Source organism: Hyalella azteca, unplaced genomic scaffold, assembly GCF_000764305.2.
Source record: "Hyalella azteca isolate HAZT.00-mixed unplaced genomic scaffold, Hazt_2.0.2 contig5880, whole genome shotgun sequence".
In the NCBI taxonomy this organism is placed as follows: Eukaryota; Metazoa; Arthropoda; class Malacostraca; order Amphipoda; family Hyalellidae; genus Hyalella; species Hyalella azteca.
This window is the reverse complement of record NW_025936059.1, coordinates 371,470-391,157: the sequence shown is the minus strand read 5'-3', so window position 1 is coordinate 391,157 and position 19,688 is coordinate 371,470. Positions and strand designations below refer to the sequence as shown.

At 38.6% G+C, this 19,688-nt stretch overlaps 1 protein-coding gene across 1 annotated transcript in view; it reads right to left on the bottom strand.

Moving 5' to 3' along the window:
- Positions 1 to 18,826, bottom strand: part of LOC108665918 (deoxynucleoside triphosphate triphosphohydrolase SAMHD1) — a 20,422-nt gene extending 1,596 nt beyond the window's left edge. The window contains exons 1-7 of the mRNA XM_018152721.2: positions 18,703 to 18,826; positions 7,931 to 8,059; positions 6,649 to 6,723; positions 5,885 to 6,050; positions 3,666 to 3,767; positions 2,619 to 2,671; positions 1,098 to 1,308 (exon numbers count right to left, since the gene is read on the bottom strand). Of these exons, the coding sequence (XP_018008210.2) occupies positions 1,098 to 1,308; positions 2,619 to 2,671; positions 3,666 to 3,767; positions 5,885 to 6,050; positions 6,649 to 6,723; positions 7,931 to 8,040 (717 nt within the window). The 5' untranslated portion in view covers positions 8,041 to 8,059; positions 18,703 to 18,826. The remainder of the gene's footprint in view (positions 1 to 1,097; positions 1,309 to 2,618; positions 2,672 to 3,665; positions 3,768 to 5,884; positions 6,051 to 6,648; positions 6,724 to 7,930; positions 8,060 to 18,702) is intronic.
- Between the last annotated feature and the right edge of the window lie 862 nt (positions 18,827 to 19,688).

Sequence of the window (19,688 nt, the reverse complement as noted above, 5' to 3'; positions counted from 1 at the left end):
AAGATACGACAATTCATGACGAAGATACGACAATTCATGACGAAGATACGACAATTCATGACGAAGATACGACAATTCATGACGAAGATACGACAATTCATGACGAAGATACGACAATTCATGACGTAGATACGACAATTCATGACGTAGATACGACAATTCATGACGAAGATACGACGATGCAGAACTAACCCGTTGTGGCCGTCCTCGTCGCCCAGCAGGTCTTCGTCCGCTGCCCTGAAGGCGTCCAAGAACCTGATGAAGACGTGAATAATAATAATAAAACTATTAATAATAATAGACAATATAATAATTTATATTACATATTGAGAGAAAAGACGTGATGTACAAGCAAACTAAAATAATATAAATATAATAATAATAATAATTAATAAATAATGACACAAATAATGAGACAAATACGGAGTGTTTTACTGTGAGAGAACCTTCCTCTCCAGCCACACACACCTGTCTACCAGACCACAGCTTGTAGAGAACTCTACTCAACAGTCTATTGTATATATAATGTATGCTGTGTGGTGTGTATAATGTATGCTCGTGACACGAGCTGTGCACGTGATGTCAAAATGTCAAAATGTAGAATTTCCCAGACTAGGATAGGAAGCTAAATGTGCCCTCTGCTCCCTAACCACATCAACGATCACTGTTTTCAATCTCCGCGTCCAAAAATGAAGATGACAAGTATAAAAACATATGTAAAACAACAGCAATTATAGTAAACATCAGGAGCTTTTTCAACCTGTCATGTCAAGAACTTAAGCAAACGAAACTCATAAAACGGAGCAAGTAAACACAATGTCCAGCATCAGCTACTGCGATCGATAGCGGCTCCATCCACATCATCACACAACACACTCACATGGCGTCCAGCTTACAACACACTCACATGGCGTCCAGTTTACGACACACTCACATGGCGTCCAGCTTACGACACACTCACATGGCGTCCAGTTTACGACACACTCACATGGCTGTCTCTTATACACATCTAGATGTGTATAAGAGACAGCTCATAACAACAACAGTCTCACGCACGACTGTACAATAACACTCATAACAACAACAGTCTCACGCACGACTGTACAGCGCTGCGCACAGTCGAGCATGACGTGGCCCACGTCCTGGTAGAGCCTGCGCCTGAACACGTCCGTGAGGATGAGGCGTGAGGCGTGAGGCGCGCCTCGCACGTCTCTGAGGCGCATCATGCGCTGCACCACGTCGTCTGTCAGCTGTACGAACTCCTGCACGCTGTCTGCTGCCTCTGACAGCCTGCCTCGTCTGCCTCGTCTGCGGGGTGAGAGGCGTGAGGCAGCTGGCGCTAAATCACATGTTCACGTCAAATAACTACTAATAAATACTAATAAATACCAACTACTAATAACTAAGGTAATCAACATGCTGTGACATTAACGTTTTCGCTGCAATGAGGCAAACCTTTATTTATTTTATTTAATTTCATTTGGCTTGAAACAATTCATGACGAAGCTACGACAATTCATGACGAAGATACGACCTGTCTCTTATACACATCTAGATGTGTATAAGAGACAGCACTAACACTACCGACTACCCCAACTTGTACACTAACACTACCGACTACCCCAACTTGTACACTAACACTTCCCTTAATGGCACACCAATATGAAGGCTATGACTATTTAAATATCACAATGACTCTCCATTCAACCTTCACAAATTTTATCCTGTTGAAGATGAACCTCAGGCCTCAGGCATATATTTCAGGCATCTTCAGCATATATTTGATGAACCTCAGGCAGGATATACGAGAGAATATGACAGGATGTAGGAGGAATGAAGGCAGGATATATGAGAGAACATGACAGGATATAGGAGAAATCAAGGCAGGATATACGAGAGAACATGACAGGATGTAGGAGGAATCAAGGCAGGATATATGAGAGAACATGACAGGATGTAGGGGGAATCAAGGCAGGATATATGAGAGAATATGACACGATATGGAAAGGATCAAGACAGGACATTCGAGCCCCATAGTGGCACAAATTTATGGTAAATGATTAACAAAAATATGAGAAAATTAGTACCGAGATAATTCTGATGATTATAATTATAGATATAAGTAAGAAGAAATAATAATAAATCACTGGATAATTTATAAGAGTCAAGGGAATAACTCACATCAAAGAGGAACTGCTTGAGAGGACCGCGTTCTGTTCCTTCGCAGTTCTCGCCCGCTATCAGCGCCTGCGTGTAAGAGTGAGCTTCATTTATTAACTGAAAATCTGTTAAGTAATTAGCTCGGTCATCCATCATTATTATTAGAGGATATTAAGATTTCCTTTTGACTATCTCAATTGTGCGTCAATCATCCATGGCTATTATTAAGGTTGTTAAGATTTTCTTTTGACTATCTCAATTGTGCGTCAATCATCCATGGCTATTATTATAAAGGTTGTTAAGATTTTATTTTGACTATCTCAATTGTGCGTCAATCATCCATGGCTATTATTAAGGCNCATCATAACAGATTTAAATACTTATATAAATAATCTATTCGTGTTCTGCTCAGCCGCTCGTACGAAAACGAAACCTGCCATCATAGACAATTTAAATACTTATATAAATAATCTATTCGTGTTCTGCTCAGGCGCTCGTACGAAAACGAAACCTGCCATCATAAACAATTTAAATACTTATATAAATAATATATTCGTGTTCTGCAACATAAAATACTCACAGTCGATTTAAATACCTATGCAGCTACATAAATAATCTATTCATGTTCTGCAGCATAAAATACAGGCAGGTTTACCACTAAGGCAATTGAGTCTTGTCTTAATACTGAGCAATAAGTGTAACTTTAAATACCTATGTATCTATATAAATAATCTGTTATTGTACTGCAACATAAAATACAGGCAGGTTTACCACTAAGGCAACAGGTCATTAAGTCTTGTCTTAATACTATGCAATAAGCGTAGCTTGTATATACTGTAACATTGCATCATATATTTGAAATGAGTAAATTTATTATTTAAAGTTTACCTTCAAGTGGTATGAGCAAATAAGTGTAGCTTGTACGTATATACTGTAACATCGCATATCATATTTTAACAAAGTAAATTAATTATTTAACGTTTATCTCAACTAGTATGATCGGGTTAGTAAAACAGTATGAATATTTGTTGTATTGAAGTCATTATTGTAATTATTTATAGCATTGAAGTCAATATTGTAATTATTTATTGCATTGAAGTCAATATTGTAAATATTTATAGCATTGAAGTCATTATTGTAAATAGCCTGACCGGGATGCCGAGGTGGTGATCCCGTATCATATTTGAACTGAGTACATTAATTATTTAACGTTAACCTTCAAGTGGTATGAACAGGTTAGTAAAACAATATGAATATTTATTGCATTGAAGTCAATATTGTAATTATTTATTGCATTGAAGTCATTATTGTTATAAGTCTGACCGGGATGCCGAGGTGGTGATCCCGTATCATATTTGAACTGAGTACATTAATTATTTAACGTTAACCTTTAGGTTAACGATAAATAATAATTCAGGTTAGTAAAACAATATGAATATTTATTGCATTGAAGTCAATATTGTAATTATTTATAGCATTGAAGTCAATATTGTTAATAGCCTGACCGGGATGCCGAGGTGGTGGCTGTCCCGTAGCAGATAGTCCCACTTGTCGACGTCGATGCCGTTGCGTTGATTGTTGATGATCTGCAGGGCAAGAATGTTCAACTGTTGATGTGGGAAACTCAGTCCAATATTATTGAGGCATGTCATAACATTCTGTTAATATTTGTTGCATTGAAGTCAATATTGTAAATAGTCGATGTGCAATGGCCACTTATCGACTTATAATAGCCACCACGTTAGCTTTAGCCACTTGTAACGTGCCCTCGAAATTCGATCTGAACGAGACGCCACGACAATCTCTTCGTGGAATAATAATAATAGTAATAATAATAATACATGTGATCAAGTTTCGTAGCAAGTGATGACATTTTATCAAAGCTGGTCCCATTCCTACAAGGCAGAGAGAAACGCTATACGTCACAGCATGGGATAAAGAAACTACAACCTAAGGGACAATTTCGATCCTTTTCTCTGCTGGGTGCGAGGGCTGAGACCGTCCCGGGATAGCGATGGGGCACCTTCAGTTTTGTGCCCGACGACCTGCGTCCCGACACACGTGTAACTTTCGAACTCCAAGACGCGCCTCAATATGCCTCAATAATATTGAGGCATATTGAGGCACACCAACTTGTACACTAACACTACCGACTACCCCAACTTGTACACTAACACTACCGACTACCCCAACTACAAACTTTCAATGTCGTTTATAAGATGCAAACTTTCAATGTCGTTTAAAAGATGCAAACTTTCAATGTCGTTTATAAGATGCAAACTTTCAATGTAGTTTATAAGATGCAAACTTTCAATGTAGTTGATAAGATGCAAACTTTCAAACCCTCGTGAAGTTAGGATTCATTCACTTTTCGATGATTCTACCAACGAAAAAATTTCACCGTTACTTAGTAATTTCTGCATTAATAATAAAATATGATATTATTTTTAGAGCTACAGAACTCGGTGAACTAGACTCGTTCACTCAATAACCTTGGAATTTGTACCCAAGCGACTGGTAATAATGGTATCATTTCAAACAATACATGTATTTTTATTATTCTTATGTATATTTTTCATGTTGGTTTGCATGTTTACATGTTTATGTGTTTGACGCAATGCGGCAAAAATCATGAATATTTATCTGAAAAATTCATTCCTAGTACGAGAATAGCGAGGTATTGCGGAACTGGGAGAGAAGGATTCTAACAAGAATTTCAAGTTGATATTCAAATTTATATGAAAAAATAAAATTTAATTTAAAGACATGAATATTTCGAAACGAGAGTAAAGTGTGGCTCGTTCCATGTAATCATCTTCATATTCAATTAGCATACATTAGATTTATCTTACTTAATGGGAATCGGAATGAGGCTATTAGTGATAACAGAGCTCTCGAATTAAAAAGAGATTGCCGGTCTAACGTGCTAGTATTCATAGATAATAACCATTTTTCTGAGATTATAAANTATTATTATTATTATCATTATTATTATTTTATTATTATTATTATTATTATTACTATTATTATTATTATTATTACTATTATTATTATTATTATTACTATTATTATTAGTATTAGTATTATAATTATCATTATTACTATTATTATTATTATTACTATTATTGTTCTACGAAGAATTTATCGTAGCGTCGGGTTTAAACAAACTTCGAGGACACGTCACACATAAGATAAATAGCAAGCAAAGAATAAATAGACAAAATAAAGAATGGGAACGGATAAAATGACTAAGAACTATAGATTCATAGGCTCTATGAAATAGTTCCGTCATGTCAGTTGATGAGTATCTATTACATGGACAATATTTAAGAATGTGTTGATACACTGTAAGGCATAAACTTGTATTGTGAGGCAGAAAGTTACTATCAAAATGTAGTTGATAAGATGCAAACTTTCAATGTCGTTTATAAGATGCAAACTTTCAATGTTGTTTATAAGATGCAAACTTTCAATGTCGTTTATAAGATGCAAACTTTCAATGTCGTTTATAAGATGCAAACTTTCAATGCNTAGTATATTAATAAATAATCATTTTTCTGCGACTATAAACAGTTCTCACCCTGAAGTCTTTGGCAAACTGTTCCCAGAGGTGGCTGAAGGGTCCGTGGCCGAGGTCTCGGGTCTCGAACTAAAGAGATTGCCGGTCTAACCTGCTAGTATATTAATAAATAATCATTTTTCTGCGACTATAAACAGTTCTCACCCTGAAGTCTTTGGCAAACTGTTCCCAGAGGTGGCTGAAGGGACCGTGGCCGAGGTCATGACAGAGACCGGCCACCTGCACGCACATGGCGTCCTCCGTGGTGATGTCCAGCCCTGGCTGCCGGTGTCTTAAGGCCTCCACCAGCTTACCGGCCAAGTGTGCTACTCTGTACATGGTACATGTGCTACTCTGTACATGTTATACATGTTATACATGTGCTACTGTGGTACATGTTACATGTGCTGCTCGGTACATGGTACATGTGCTGCTCTGTACATGTTACATGTGCTACTCTGTACATGGTACATGTGCTGCTCTGTACATGTTACATGTGCTACTCTGTACATGTTACATGTGCTGCTCTGTACATGGTACATGTGCTGCTCTGTAGAACATGTTACATGTGCTACTGTGGTACATGGTACGTGTGCTGCTCTGTACATGTTACATGTGCTACTGTGGTACATGTTACATGTGCTGCTCTGTACATGGTACGTGTGCTACTCTGCAGTACATATTACATGTGCAGTACACGCTACAATATTGCATGACACACTCTGCAGTACACGCAGCAATATCGGACACGGGCGCAGGTGATGTCTTGTACCCGAATTGGTCATACACAAAAATAAAATACCTACAGGGTATCTACAAACTAACGTAGATGAAATAAACATGGGCATTAACCACGCCTGACATTACATGGTCTGGCTTGACTATAAGGCAACTATATAAGGCAACACAGCATATATAAGGCAACTGACCCAATGCTGTGTTCAAATCTGCTGTGGCAGGCACTGGGGTACACGAACGAACTGCAGCCCAGCTGCCTTATGAACCTGAAATACAGTACAGAAATACAGTACAGAAATACAGTACAGATATACAGTACAGAAATACAGTACAGAAATACAGTACAGATATACAGTACGGAAATACAGCACAGATATACAGTACAGATATACAGTCCAGATATACAGTACAGAAATACAGTACAGAAATACAGTACAGAAATACAGTACAGATATACAGTACAGATATACAGTACAGATATACAGTACAGATATACAGTACAGAAATACAGTACAGAAATACAGTACAGAAATACAGCACAGATATACAGTACAGATATACAGTACAGATATACAGCACAGAAATACAGTACAGAAATACAACACAGAAATACAGTACAGAAATACAGCACAGAAATACAGTACAGAAATACAGTACAGAAATACAGTACAGAAATACAGCACAGAAATAGAGTACAATACAGTCACTCATTACATTATGGGTCTGGAGGCTAATGGGTTAGATTTTCCACAAATAAAATCTACGGAATTGAAGAAATTTAAAGCTTATTACACAACAGTGATAATAAGTGCTAAATTGTCTGAAGTAATTATGCTCAAGTTATTCATAGGATGATAGTATTATTTAAATATGCTTTACATCTTTTTACATCATATGCTTTATTAAATATGCTTTACATTTAAATACATCAAGTAATTTAAATTTTATCATACAACAGTGATAACAAGTCCTAATTTGCGGGAAGTTCTAGTATGCTTAAGTTTTTTGTAGGATGATAGTCTATTTAAATCTGCTTATCAAATAGATTTGGACTATTTTATACGGTACTCGAAAATCTGAACTGAATAGACCTGAACTAGCCAGTGCACATCAGCACTACATCAAGTAATTTAAATCTTATCATGCAACAGTGATAACAAGTCAAAATTTGTGTGCAGTTCTAGTATGCTCAAGTTATTCATAGGATGATAGTCTTATTTAAATCTGCCTATCAAATAGATTATGACTACTTTATACCCGACAAACTAAACTAAATCGACCTGAACTTGCCAGCGCAGGTCACAGTACACATGAGCCGGGCCTATACTTTAAAAAAAAGTTAAGAGATCGTAAGTTCATCAGCCAATCATTGACGGCCTTTCAAGCCAAATCCACCAATCACAGACAAGAAAATAGAGCTTAAGTGCTTACGTTCACTTAGCGAATTTTGAAAGTATGGCCCCCCGGTCTCACCTGAGCCTCTGGAACTCAGGAGTGTCGATGATGGCCATACACTGAGCCGGCATGGTGATGCAGCCGTGCACCGAGTCTTGGAACACTTTCTCTGAGCCTTCCCGCATCATCGTATAGTGCCTTGTCTTCCTGTTGGCACACCATAATAAATAAGGTCAATTCTCACGACTAGAGCACGTTACTCTAGATTTAATAAGAAACTTTCTCTGAGCCTTCCCGCATCATTGTAGTGCCTTGTCTTCCTGTTGGCACACCATAATAAATAACTTCAACTCTCACGACTATAGAGCACGTTACTCTAGATTTAATAAGACACTTTCTCTGAGCCTTCCCGCATCAGTGTAGTGCCTTGTCTTCCTGTTGGCACACCATAATAAATAACTTCAACTCTCACGACTATAGAGCACGTTACTCTACACTGTTAGATAAATTACCGTTAACGGTATTACCGGCATTTCAGTGGCCGGTCGGCACGTGAAAAGAAACACCGCGTCGCCGTTTTTATTCCAATTTAACACTAGAAATCCGTAAAACATCTGATAAAAACGGCGAAAAAGTTTATTTTCACGGGTCGACCGGCCACTAGAACGCCAGTGGGACCGTTTTTTCACCATTTTTTATAACAGTGTAGATTTAATAAGACACTTTCTCTGAGCCTTCCCGCATCATCGTAGTGCCTTGTCTTCCTATTGCCACACCATAATAAATAACTTCAACTATTAAAATAACTTGTCTGCTTGAATCGCAAGTTAACTAGGAACTTAAAAGCAAGTAATTTCAACTCTCACGACTATAGCACGCGGTACTCTACATTTAATAAGAACTCGGGCGTTATCGTAGTCTCAATGCATAGATAACAAATGAAATAATAAAAAAATAGTTATTAAATATTTAGCGTTGAGCTGAAAGAAAGACAGATTTAGATTTCCAACTGCAACGCATCTGAAATTACTTCATATTTAGATAAAATATATCATTCGTTGTTAAATTGATTAAAAGAGTTTGGCGTTTAACATATACAAAGATTGTTAGTGTCAGAGTATTTAGCATTTACTAAACCCCAAATTATGTGCCGCCAAAGAACACCAATAAAGCCTGTATATGAAGCGTTCTTTTAAGATACAATAATAAATTACATAATTTCTAATTACAATTCAAAGATAAAGTGCTGGTGTAGAGATTGTTAGGAAAGTGGGATGTGGAATCATGCACAAGAATATTCGGACGCGAGAGAGAGTTGTTCACATCAAACAATGTCGGACACTCGGACTTATATTGTGAGGAAGAAGCCAATTAAAGACAGTCTTTTTTTATGTTTATAGGGCGAGCTATTACACGCAGCGTTTTTGTAATCAGGACATAAGACAATCAACTGTGTTAATTGTCTTATGAACTGTTGTGTCATTAACTGTGTGCCCTGAAAGAGTGCACAAGCAACCGGAATGAACGCTACACTGTTAGAAAAATGACCGTTAACGGTAATACCGGCGTTTCAGTGGCCGGTCGGCACGTGAAAAGAAACACCGTTTCACCGTTTTTATTACAATTTAATACCAGAAATCCGCAAAAACATCTGATAAAAACGGCGAAACAGTTTATTTTCACAGGGGGGCCGGCCACTAGGATGCCGGTGGGACCGTTTTTTCACCGTTTTTTCTAACAGTGTATGCGGCTCTACTGAGATCCCGGCAACGTCAGCACCATCTGCAGCTCTGCAGGCGATGGCCCTGTGTCGCTTAGCGTAGTAACGGCCGTGAGAAAACTTGAGTGATTGATAGAACTTCAACTCCTGTCTAAAAAAATCAACGATCTACAAATAACGGCACATTGCACTCCGCGAAATTGTCGTTCGTACGCCGAAGAATAACAATCCGGGCCCATACTTTCATAAATAGTTAAGAGATCGTAAGTTCATCAGCCAATCGTTGACGGCCTTTCTAGCAAAATCCACCAATCATAGACAAGAAAATAGAGCGTAAATACTTACGTTCACTTAGCGAATTTTGAAAGTATGGCCCGCGCCGGCCGTGAATTAGCTCTGAGACAAGCCGCGAAGCAGGAGATTTGAAGCTATTATACAGCCAACATTAATAAAAGTAACGAGCAATTATCGTTCGTGAGTATGGTTAATTAAGGCCAACAGTATAAGCGATGCAGTATTGAGTCAGGGAAGCATCATACAAATGGAAGTCGACATGCACAATCATTCCGAGGCCGCCTGTGCATGAGAGGTCATTAATTGGAAGAAAGACAATATCACAGCTTATAAGACATAATAATTAAATAATTAAAGTAACGGCTACTATGAATAATACGAAGCCAGAATGATTGAAGACGTTTGTGAAATATACGGTGGATCAATTGCTATTATAAATGGCGTTACGTTATAAACAAACGTTTTTGCGGTAATGTATAGGTGATTCTATAATTTGAGATATATTGAAAAACGCAAATCTCAGTGATAAGAACAAATTGAGAGACGATATCCCGGTTAATTAAAGGGATAAGAGTCTAATTCAGAATCTTTATTGTCAATGGACACGCCAAAGTCATGACAATAGCAGTGCCAGTGATGTGCACGGAGTGCCGGTGATGTGCAGGGAGTGCCAGTGATGTGAAGAATTCATGTACACAAATGAAAAAGACCGCGTCAGCAAAAAGAGCGGTATATTTGTTCAACAAATAATAGCCTGACGATATCGTAAGTGTATCACTGAGAAAGTAAAGACCTGTGGTGGTTGAGGAGAGGGGTAGAGCGCAATGTTTACCAACACGACTTCTGGGGCCATACTTTCAAAACTCGCTAAGTGAACGTAAGTACTTACGCTCTATTTTCTTGTCTATGATTGGTGGATTTTGCTCGAAAGGCCGTCAATGATTGGCTGATGAACTTACGATCTCTTAACTTTTTTTGAAAGTATAGGCCCTGGTCTCATAGCAAGCAGCGCGCCCCGGCACAAAGAGCCTTTGTGGCATGAACATACTTATGGGACGGGGACACTTACTGCATGTATAAGCATGTACTGCATGTACATCGGCATGACGGAGATGTACAAGTAGTGTTATTTAAATGACCACCGCGGCTTGTTAGGACGCTATCATATATTATTATTAAACATACGTACCTGTCTCACATATTGGTCACAATCGCAGTTCTACAGCGATTGCTTTTTAATTTCGGTAAGCTGCTTATCATGCGAATAAAGTACAGAGAATTACTTAGGATAGTTGGTGCCTTGGAGATGAATAAGAGCGTGATCCACAACAATGTTGTTGTATTTATATATAAGTATATCTGAATGTGTACAGTATAATGACCGTGCAAGACATTTTAAGCCAGAAAATAGGTATCCTCAAGTTGATATAAGTGAACTGCACCAGCAAAGAGCTCATGCATGTAAAGAAAGTCTAACCTCGAGCAATGCTTGCCACCCCTCAGCTATGTAGCCGTTATTATGCTAGTGTATATTGGGGTCACCTCGTCCGCTGTCGGATCACGCACTATGAAGCTAAATAAAGCAATCTTAGCTTTGGGTGGCCAAGGAGATACTCGTTACTAAATCAAGAACGGCGAGGCATTTGGAAGAACAGAAAGAATAGCAGAAGAAAGGCAGGCTGGTAGAAAATATTTATTCTTGTTTGAACCCTTTTCGTCCGTAACTTGCCAGAGACCAAGTGACTGTCGATGACGTTAAAAAATAATGGCATCTGTCGAAGCTCGATCGTAAGCCCGCTCTCGCGTAAAGAAAGCGTACACGATCTTCTTATCCCATTAATATAAGCAAAAAGTTTCCCGAAACTGTCAGTGATCAAAGTCCCAACAAGAACAAGTGATTAATAAACGGAAATATATCCGTAACTATCACGGCTGATATAAACAAGCATTTTTAACTAGAATTTGCTACGCAGCACCCATTCAAATCTAACATCGTTGCCATTTCATGGATATAACTTCTTAAAAGTTACTCCTGCGCCAGATAAATCGTACGCAACACGCGCAGGCAGTTGGTGCATCGCACGCAACACGCGCAGGCAGTTGGTGCATCGCACGCAACACGCGCAGGCAGTTGGTGCATCGCACAGAAGTGCAAACCGCGATTTTTTAATCAAACAAAAATTTATGACATTCGAGCCGCGAGATTTCATACCTACTGAAATTATATGATATTAGAGCTGCCATATTTCAGACAAAAATAGGACTTTTCCAGACTAGCCTATAAGTAGACCAGTAAAGTATCATGGATACCAGCTTTATCATATTTAAGAAATTGGTTCAAATCTTAAGTACAGCAATCCCTTGATTAACACGGTTTTGAATACCGCGGTTTTGATTAACGCGGAAAAAAAATTTGTGACCTACCCTTGATCCTGTCTCTTATACACATCTAGATGTGTATAAGAGACAGCAGTTGGTGCATCGCACGCAACACACGCAAGCAGTTGGTGCATCGCACGCAACACGCAGGCAGTTGGTGTATCGCACGCAACACAAGCATGCACGTAGTTCATAACTTTTTGAACATAGTATTTCTCTTCAAATAAATAAAATATTTGCACCAATAGCTACTACATGGAATCGCCGCACGTAAGGAAAAAATTAGATCAGTAGGTACTCACTGCAGTGAGTGACAAAGAGCGCATTTTCTCGTCCGTCCGTGAAGTCACGGACGAACAGACAGACAGAAGGACAGACAGACGGACGGATAGACAGACGGACGGACGGACATGGCAAGCACAATAGCGCTTTTTTTCGTAAATTGAAAATGCGCTGACAAAAACTCAACAAACAGAGAGCGATCTGTTTCATCTTTAGGAAACGAAAGGAAAACGATTGTCGAGAACTGGCAGACCACCGAGAGTTGACGTTGAGCTTCTAAATCGAGTGAATTGCCGTTACAAACAACACGCGATTATTGGCCCCAAACTATCGCTTTCTTCTGCCGTCGGTAAGAATGCGTTAAAGGGCCAACTTCTCAGTAAAAAAAATATTGGGATGCTAGACAAGAACACAGATTGAATTTATTATAACTCTTTATATAGCTTCCTCGAATAAGTCATATTTGACTTACTTATAATATGTAAGTATAGAAGTATTGTGAATTGTTAAACCCACAACGGGCCACAATCGGAACCGATTATCTAAAGCTAGCTCAGGCGAGCATGTGGCATGACTCCAATCACGATTCACAGTCTCGGTAAAGGTTCCATTTGATTTTCACTCCCACAAAAATACACAAAAATATTATTACACTGAATTAGTATTCTAGGTGCTTGTTTGCTTACTTAATCACGTGTGCTATAGAGCAAGGCTCAGGAGCAGTGAAGAGCTCAGCGCTGTCTGTTGGTTACGTGTCACCGTGACGAAGCTGAGGCCGCAACTGAGATGCTACGCACGCCATAGCGAGAGCGCGCAAGTCGACAGCTCACGCGAGAACGCAGTTCATTGTACTCGTAATAGTGCTCAATAGTGTTCAATAGTGGTTATTGAACACTATTGAACACTATTGAGCACTATTGAACACTATTGAGCACTATTGAACACTATTGAACACTATTGAACACTATTGAACACTATTGAACACTATTGAACACTATTGAACACTATTGAACACTTTCAAATAGTGTTCAATAGTGTTCAATAGTGTTCAATAGTGTTCAATAGCCACTATTGAACACTATTCAGCAGTATTGAACACTATTGAGCACTATTGAACACTATTTGAAAGTGTTCAACAGTGTTCAATAGTGCTCAATAGCCACTATTGAACACTATTGAAGCTCTGTATCACCAGTTCTCCTAAGATTCGCTATGTCAGCTGCGAGCTGCTAGCGAAGTATACACAATTCGATAAGTTATCCCAGACGCAACGTTCATTTGTTCGTATTTTTTGTTCATTGTACTCGTGCTCTGCATCACCAGTTCTCATAAGATTCGCTATGTCAGCTGCTAGCTGCTAGCAAAGTATACACAATTCGATAAGTTATCCCAGACGCAACGTTCATTTGTTCGCATTTTTTGTTCATTGTACTCGTGCTCTGCATCACCAGTTCTAGTAAGATTCGCTATGTCAGCTGCTAGCAAAGTATACACAACTCGATGAAATCATCTCAACGATCATTTGTTAGCATTTTCTGTAGACATGACAATGGCTAAACAATCTCAAGTCAAAGGAATTATTTGATAATAAAAGGACGAGTTGACTGAGCACAGCTCTGACCGGTGAAGCGAGAAAGGTGATCGATCCATTAAACACTTTGTATCTGACGAGAGGAGCACAACGCCACGGTGCATGCAAATGAGTTAAAGCTTAAAATATCGGTTTATCTTAATTAAATTTCAACGAGTAAATACACATTGAATCAGCTATCATACAATGTTTAGAGAAACATAGAACAACGACTCTGATACTGTTTGAGGCTCTTAATGCAGTAAAAAAATCGTAAAATTTGCTCTTTATACTTAATCACCAATAAATTTTTGGGAACTATGTGTACTGTGAACTTTCGGAACAACGAGTTACAAAATACACACATGCATGAATATTATATACAATAAATTCCCTCTCCTGAAGCATTCTGTTCATTGTAATCGTTATACTAGATTTACTTCAAATACCAGTAGCTTGACCTACCAGAAATGTTACACCAATAACAAAAAGGAATTTGTCAGGCCATAATTTCATGGTTCGCTTCCATGAGATGGCTTTAAGAATCCTGCCAGTGATCCTGCCAGCGCGCCCAGCAGGATGCCTCCCTTAGCGCGTCCAGCAGGATGATCCTGCCAGCGCGTCCAGCAGGATGATCCTGCCAGCGCGTCCAGCAGGATGATCCTGCCAGCGCGTCCAGCAGGATGATCCTGCCAGAGCGTCCAGCAGGATGATCCTGCCAGTGCGTCCAGCAGGATGATCCTGCCACTGCGTCCAGCAGGATGATCCTGCCACTGCGTCCAGCAGGATAGCATCCGTAGCGCGTCCAGCAGGATGGCGCAACGATGAAGCAAAAAACAATTGCAGAAAAAGTATTGGAAAGCACGTGCAGCAACTTATCCTGACCTGCGGGCATGATTGTATGATTGTCAATGCATCTGTGTCAAGGAATGGGCATGTAATATCACATGAGTTAGTTGGAGCCGTTACAAATGCATTCTAAAAAGGTTCTTAATTAAATCTCACTGAACAGCACCAAAAAACTAGACCACCCATGATAGAATCCAATATGAAGCTACTGGTACATTTCATTCTAGGATATTCATGAAGCTTCAGGCATGTTATATTGGGCAACTAGAGCTTTTCCACTATTTTTGGAGCCACAAGATTTTCAAGATATGAATTACCTGCTATCTAATTGTTAATTAAGTTTGCAATCAGATCATCTGATCCAATATTTATTGAAAATATGTCACTTTTGAGCTGTACAATTTTTATAGTAAGAAAAAAATTCTAATCTTGCACAGCACAGTGGTATGCAAGATAAATATATTGAGGCTCAAAGTTGAAGAAGCAATTTTCCAGTCTCTTAGTCTGTAGTCTGCAGCACTGTGCCAGCAAAAGCTCCTTACACAGCAGTTGTCACCTGCCAAGTGTCAACCCTAGACAACCCGCGTTCTGCCCATTTAGAACTCTCCAGTTGCCAGTCCCTCCATAGTCCATGGCCCCTCCAGCATACAACACCTATGTAATCTACCTTCCTAGCTACAAGTGTGAAGTGGCTAGAGCTTTTCTGCCTTTTTCAGAACCATGAGATTCCAGCTAAATGAATTGCCTAAATTTCAATTAAATGGTACAATTGGGCTGTAAGATTCCAAATATATTAAAAATGTGTCACATTGGAACCACAAGATTTTAATTACAGGCCAATTCAAATGTGGAACATTAGACCAATGTTTCCTATAATTGTAGGCAAAAATGATCATTTCATGAGTGATTTTTAAAAATTTCAAATGTAAATAGGCAGTTTTTGTCATTTTATACTGAAGAAATCATGAATGGGTTATAGGAATGGGTAAAACTTGCCAGATTTACACGCAAAGGATCAAGGCAAAGGTCCATTTTACTGGTGGCTTCTGCCTAATTTTCTATTTATGGTGACTGCACTCACAGATAGGGAAATTCTAATCATCTGTCTATCAACTTGTACTGTACAGTACAAGCACAGTCAGGGTTGGAAAAGTCCTATTTTTTCTGAAATATTGCAGCTCCAATATCATATAATTTCAGTAGGTATGAAATTTTGCGGCTCTAATGTCATAATGTTGTTTGATTGAAGAAATTGTGGTTTGCACTTTGTGAACATGTCGTTTCATAAAATTTTTAACTCCCACAAGCCACGGTATATATACTTAAATTCTCCCGCCTCCCGCCAAAATAAGATGCAGAACGTAATAGCAAGTCTGTCAAGTCAACCCAAAGGCCAAAACGTTGACTAACCAAGTTACAGTCAAAGTAATAACAACAAGTAAACCCAAAGGCCAAAATGTTGACTAACCTAGTTACAGTCACATCAGAGCGGTCAGACTTCATTATCACTTGTCCAGGGTGCAGATTGTGGATGCAGCATTGCCAATATATGGGTTTTTAAGCCCTAAGCGTTGCCAGGTAATTTTAAGATGCGTCGCCAGTAATTTTTAATGAAAAGCCATTTATGCTGAGTAATGAAAAACTATTTACAAGCCACGAACTTCTTTACAAGGTTGCATGCACGTGTTACCCCAAATAACTAAATTTACCCTAAAAACAGTCTGATTGTACAGCAAGTGTCAACTGAACATGTGATAATGCAATCTGACTGCTCTAATGTGACCGCAACTACCTAATTGTAAACTTTATTTTTACATTTTTTGGTGGGAACTCATCACAACTGATTTCTGGACAAGCTTCACTGCATCCTGATCCATCCAACATACCGGAAACCTTACTTTTTTAAAATAGTTGGCCAAAGACTGACAAATATATTAAATGCAAGAATTTCAATCTAAATGTGTGGGCAAGATCTTCTGAAGGCAAATATTTTGCTACTGAAGCGTCGCCAAAGATATTGCAATATTCATCCACTCTCTGCACAGTGGTCACTTGTTCAGTTGCCTCATAAGTGAAGACAAATGTTAGTGACTGTTTTTAGGGTAAAATTAGAGATGTGGGGTAACATGTGCATGTGAATTTGTAAATAATGAGTTTGGAGCTTGTAAATTGCTTTTTGCACCCAAAATATGGAATTCACAGCTCAAAGAAATGGAATCACAGCTGGCAAATCCATAAAACTTTGGCTCAAAAAATCCAGTCGCAGCTTGCCAAGTAGATATATTCCATGCGGGAACTGATGCGGCATGCCTGACAGCCAGAGTAGTGAGTACAGACTGTACAGTGACTAAACTAAAAGGCTAAGTGAGCCATGAGCCTATCTGGATTGAAAATATTAAGCAAAATTTCTTAGAACTTCATAACAAAATGCATTATTTTATTAGAAAATTGCAAAAAACACATGCAGACCTTATATATTTTCTCTAAATACAATATATGAAATTAGACAAGGGCAATAAAAATGGTCAGAATTGACTGCAAACTCAGGTATTTTTTGTATCCTATGTCTCATAATCTCATTGAACATTGACCATTTGACGAGTGGCTTCTGTCTACTTTTGCAGATTAGGGTAAACGCGGTATATTCCGACACATTAAGGACGCATCGAGAAATGAAAAACTATAAAAAAACCGTATGCGTTACGTAAGTTCTGTTGCCTTCACGTGACTCTCAAAACACTTCACTACGCGTCAGCAACGATGAAACGATTACGACTTTTGGAAAAATTCGCCAAATGTTGTTACTTTATGAATTTCAGCCAATAATTCTTTAAATAAGGTCCCGTTCCGTAGGCACTCATGCTGACTACAGAGTCGGTTAAACCGCGCCTTGTCTCGTTCATAACTCGAATGATCGAGTTCGGCAACGTTCGCCGGTAAGTGCGCCATGCTGGTGCTCTAGCCCTTTAAGCCCTGGTGTGACGAATTCGTCACACAGAAAATAAAAGCTTCTACTGAGAGTAATTACATGTTTGGAGTCTAGCCGCGAGTGTGACGGTAGCGTCACATGTTGTGAACTTGTTCGAACGACGTTCGATGGAGTAGGCGCGCCGCTACTGCCAGTACAACACAAAGACTGCGCGTGATCTGAAAAGTAATTCAGATTGTTTTTTCACTTTCGAAACATAATTCAGTGCGTAAAAGGCTAGTTACTCGTTAGCCTTCAACTGGGTAAGATTGCTGCCATATCTACTGCTCACTTTTATCAAACTACATAATTTTCCTTTCCTTTGCTATTTTTGAGGATTCATTATAATTATTCCCATATATTCTTAAGTTTGATTAGCGCGGTTTTGCTTAACACGGTAAAACTCAGGGATTTATTAACCGCGTTAATCAAGGGATTGCTGTAAATGAGGAAATTAAAAATGAACTGATTCTAAAAAATCTCTGGTTTGTCACTATGCCATGCCTGATTTCAACCATCAATGAACGCATGGAACTAAAACAAAGCTCAATATAAAGGAAAAGCTGGAGAGGTGACGGAATTACCGTACCTACGATGTCGGAATATACCGCGTTTACCCTAATTGCCAAATGTCAGGCAATAACTAAAAGAATTAAGACCAGCTGCACTAGCACTAGCCACTAGGCTAACACTAACTGACTAAGGCAGTAAAACTAAAAGGCACAACTTCCAGGCTTAACTATTAAAAAAAATTACACTGAATTCACAGCTTGAAATTTTACTTTTACCTCAAGTCCAACTTCTTTTTATGTGATGCTTGACAAGCTGCTTTCTGTTGACAAACCGTCAAACGTCATGCTTTGATGATTTTAACGTGAGTTTAAAACCGGAAAAAGCAGGCATCAGCTGTTTCTAACAGGATGGAGTGAACTATCGTCCGGAGTTACAGAATATATTGAAATTCAGATGAGTATTCAAAGTGTATAAACATTAATCGATGCATGAATATTCTAAATATACAACCATAAATATGGCTTACAAACTTTTGAATCAGCTTTCGACCTGTGATTTTGGTTTTTTCAAATATTCTCAAGAAAATCATTACATGACTGATATTGTTATTCATAGTTATAATTTTCTCAGAAGGAATCCAACAAATCTAAAGGAAAAGTTACCTCCACAATGAACACATTGATTGAACAGCGGTTTAAAGAATTAAGCTTACGGCGTTTTTTCAGCTTCGTTCCTGGTTCACTACGTGTTACTCGGGATATTATCACTCATATATGAATACCCTCATATCGAACCATCTACAGCGTCGCTAAAAATTTGTTTCAGTCATATTTTGCCTGAAAGTTTAATTTTTATTTACCAGGCATTTAAGTTCAAACTTTTCAACTCACATTGTACATCAATGTTTTCTATTTAAACCCTTCCTTCAAGATTTCGCAACACAACAACCCCTTCTTTGAGATTTCGCAGCAGGTCGTGTATATATGAACTCATATATCCCCTATGTATTAGCTGCGGAAAGCTTCATACACTCACAAACAATCACTAATTATAAACATATAATACAATTTTCGACTGGTTGGTTATGGAGATAAAACGTTAGCGCGCATCTCCATCTATATTTGGGGCTTTGAAATGAACTAATAATGAAGTGATAATCCTCCCTAAGCCTTCACTTTGCTAAATACACTCAACTCTAGATTTCGGTTTCAGTAATTAGTTATTATTTAGCGTTTAGTTCGGCCATAACTCAATTTAGTTC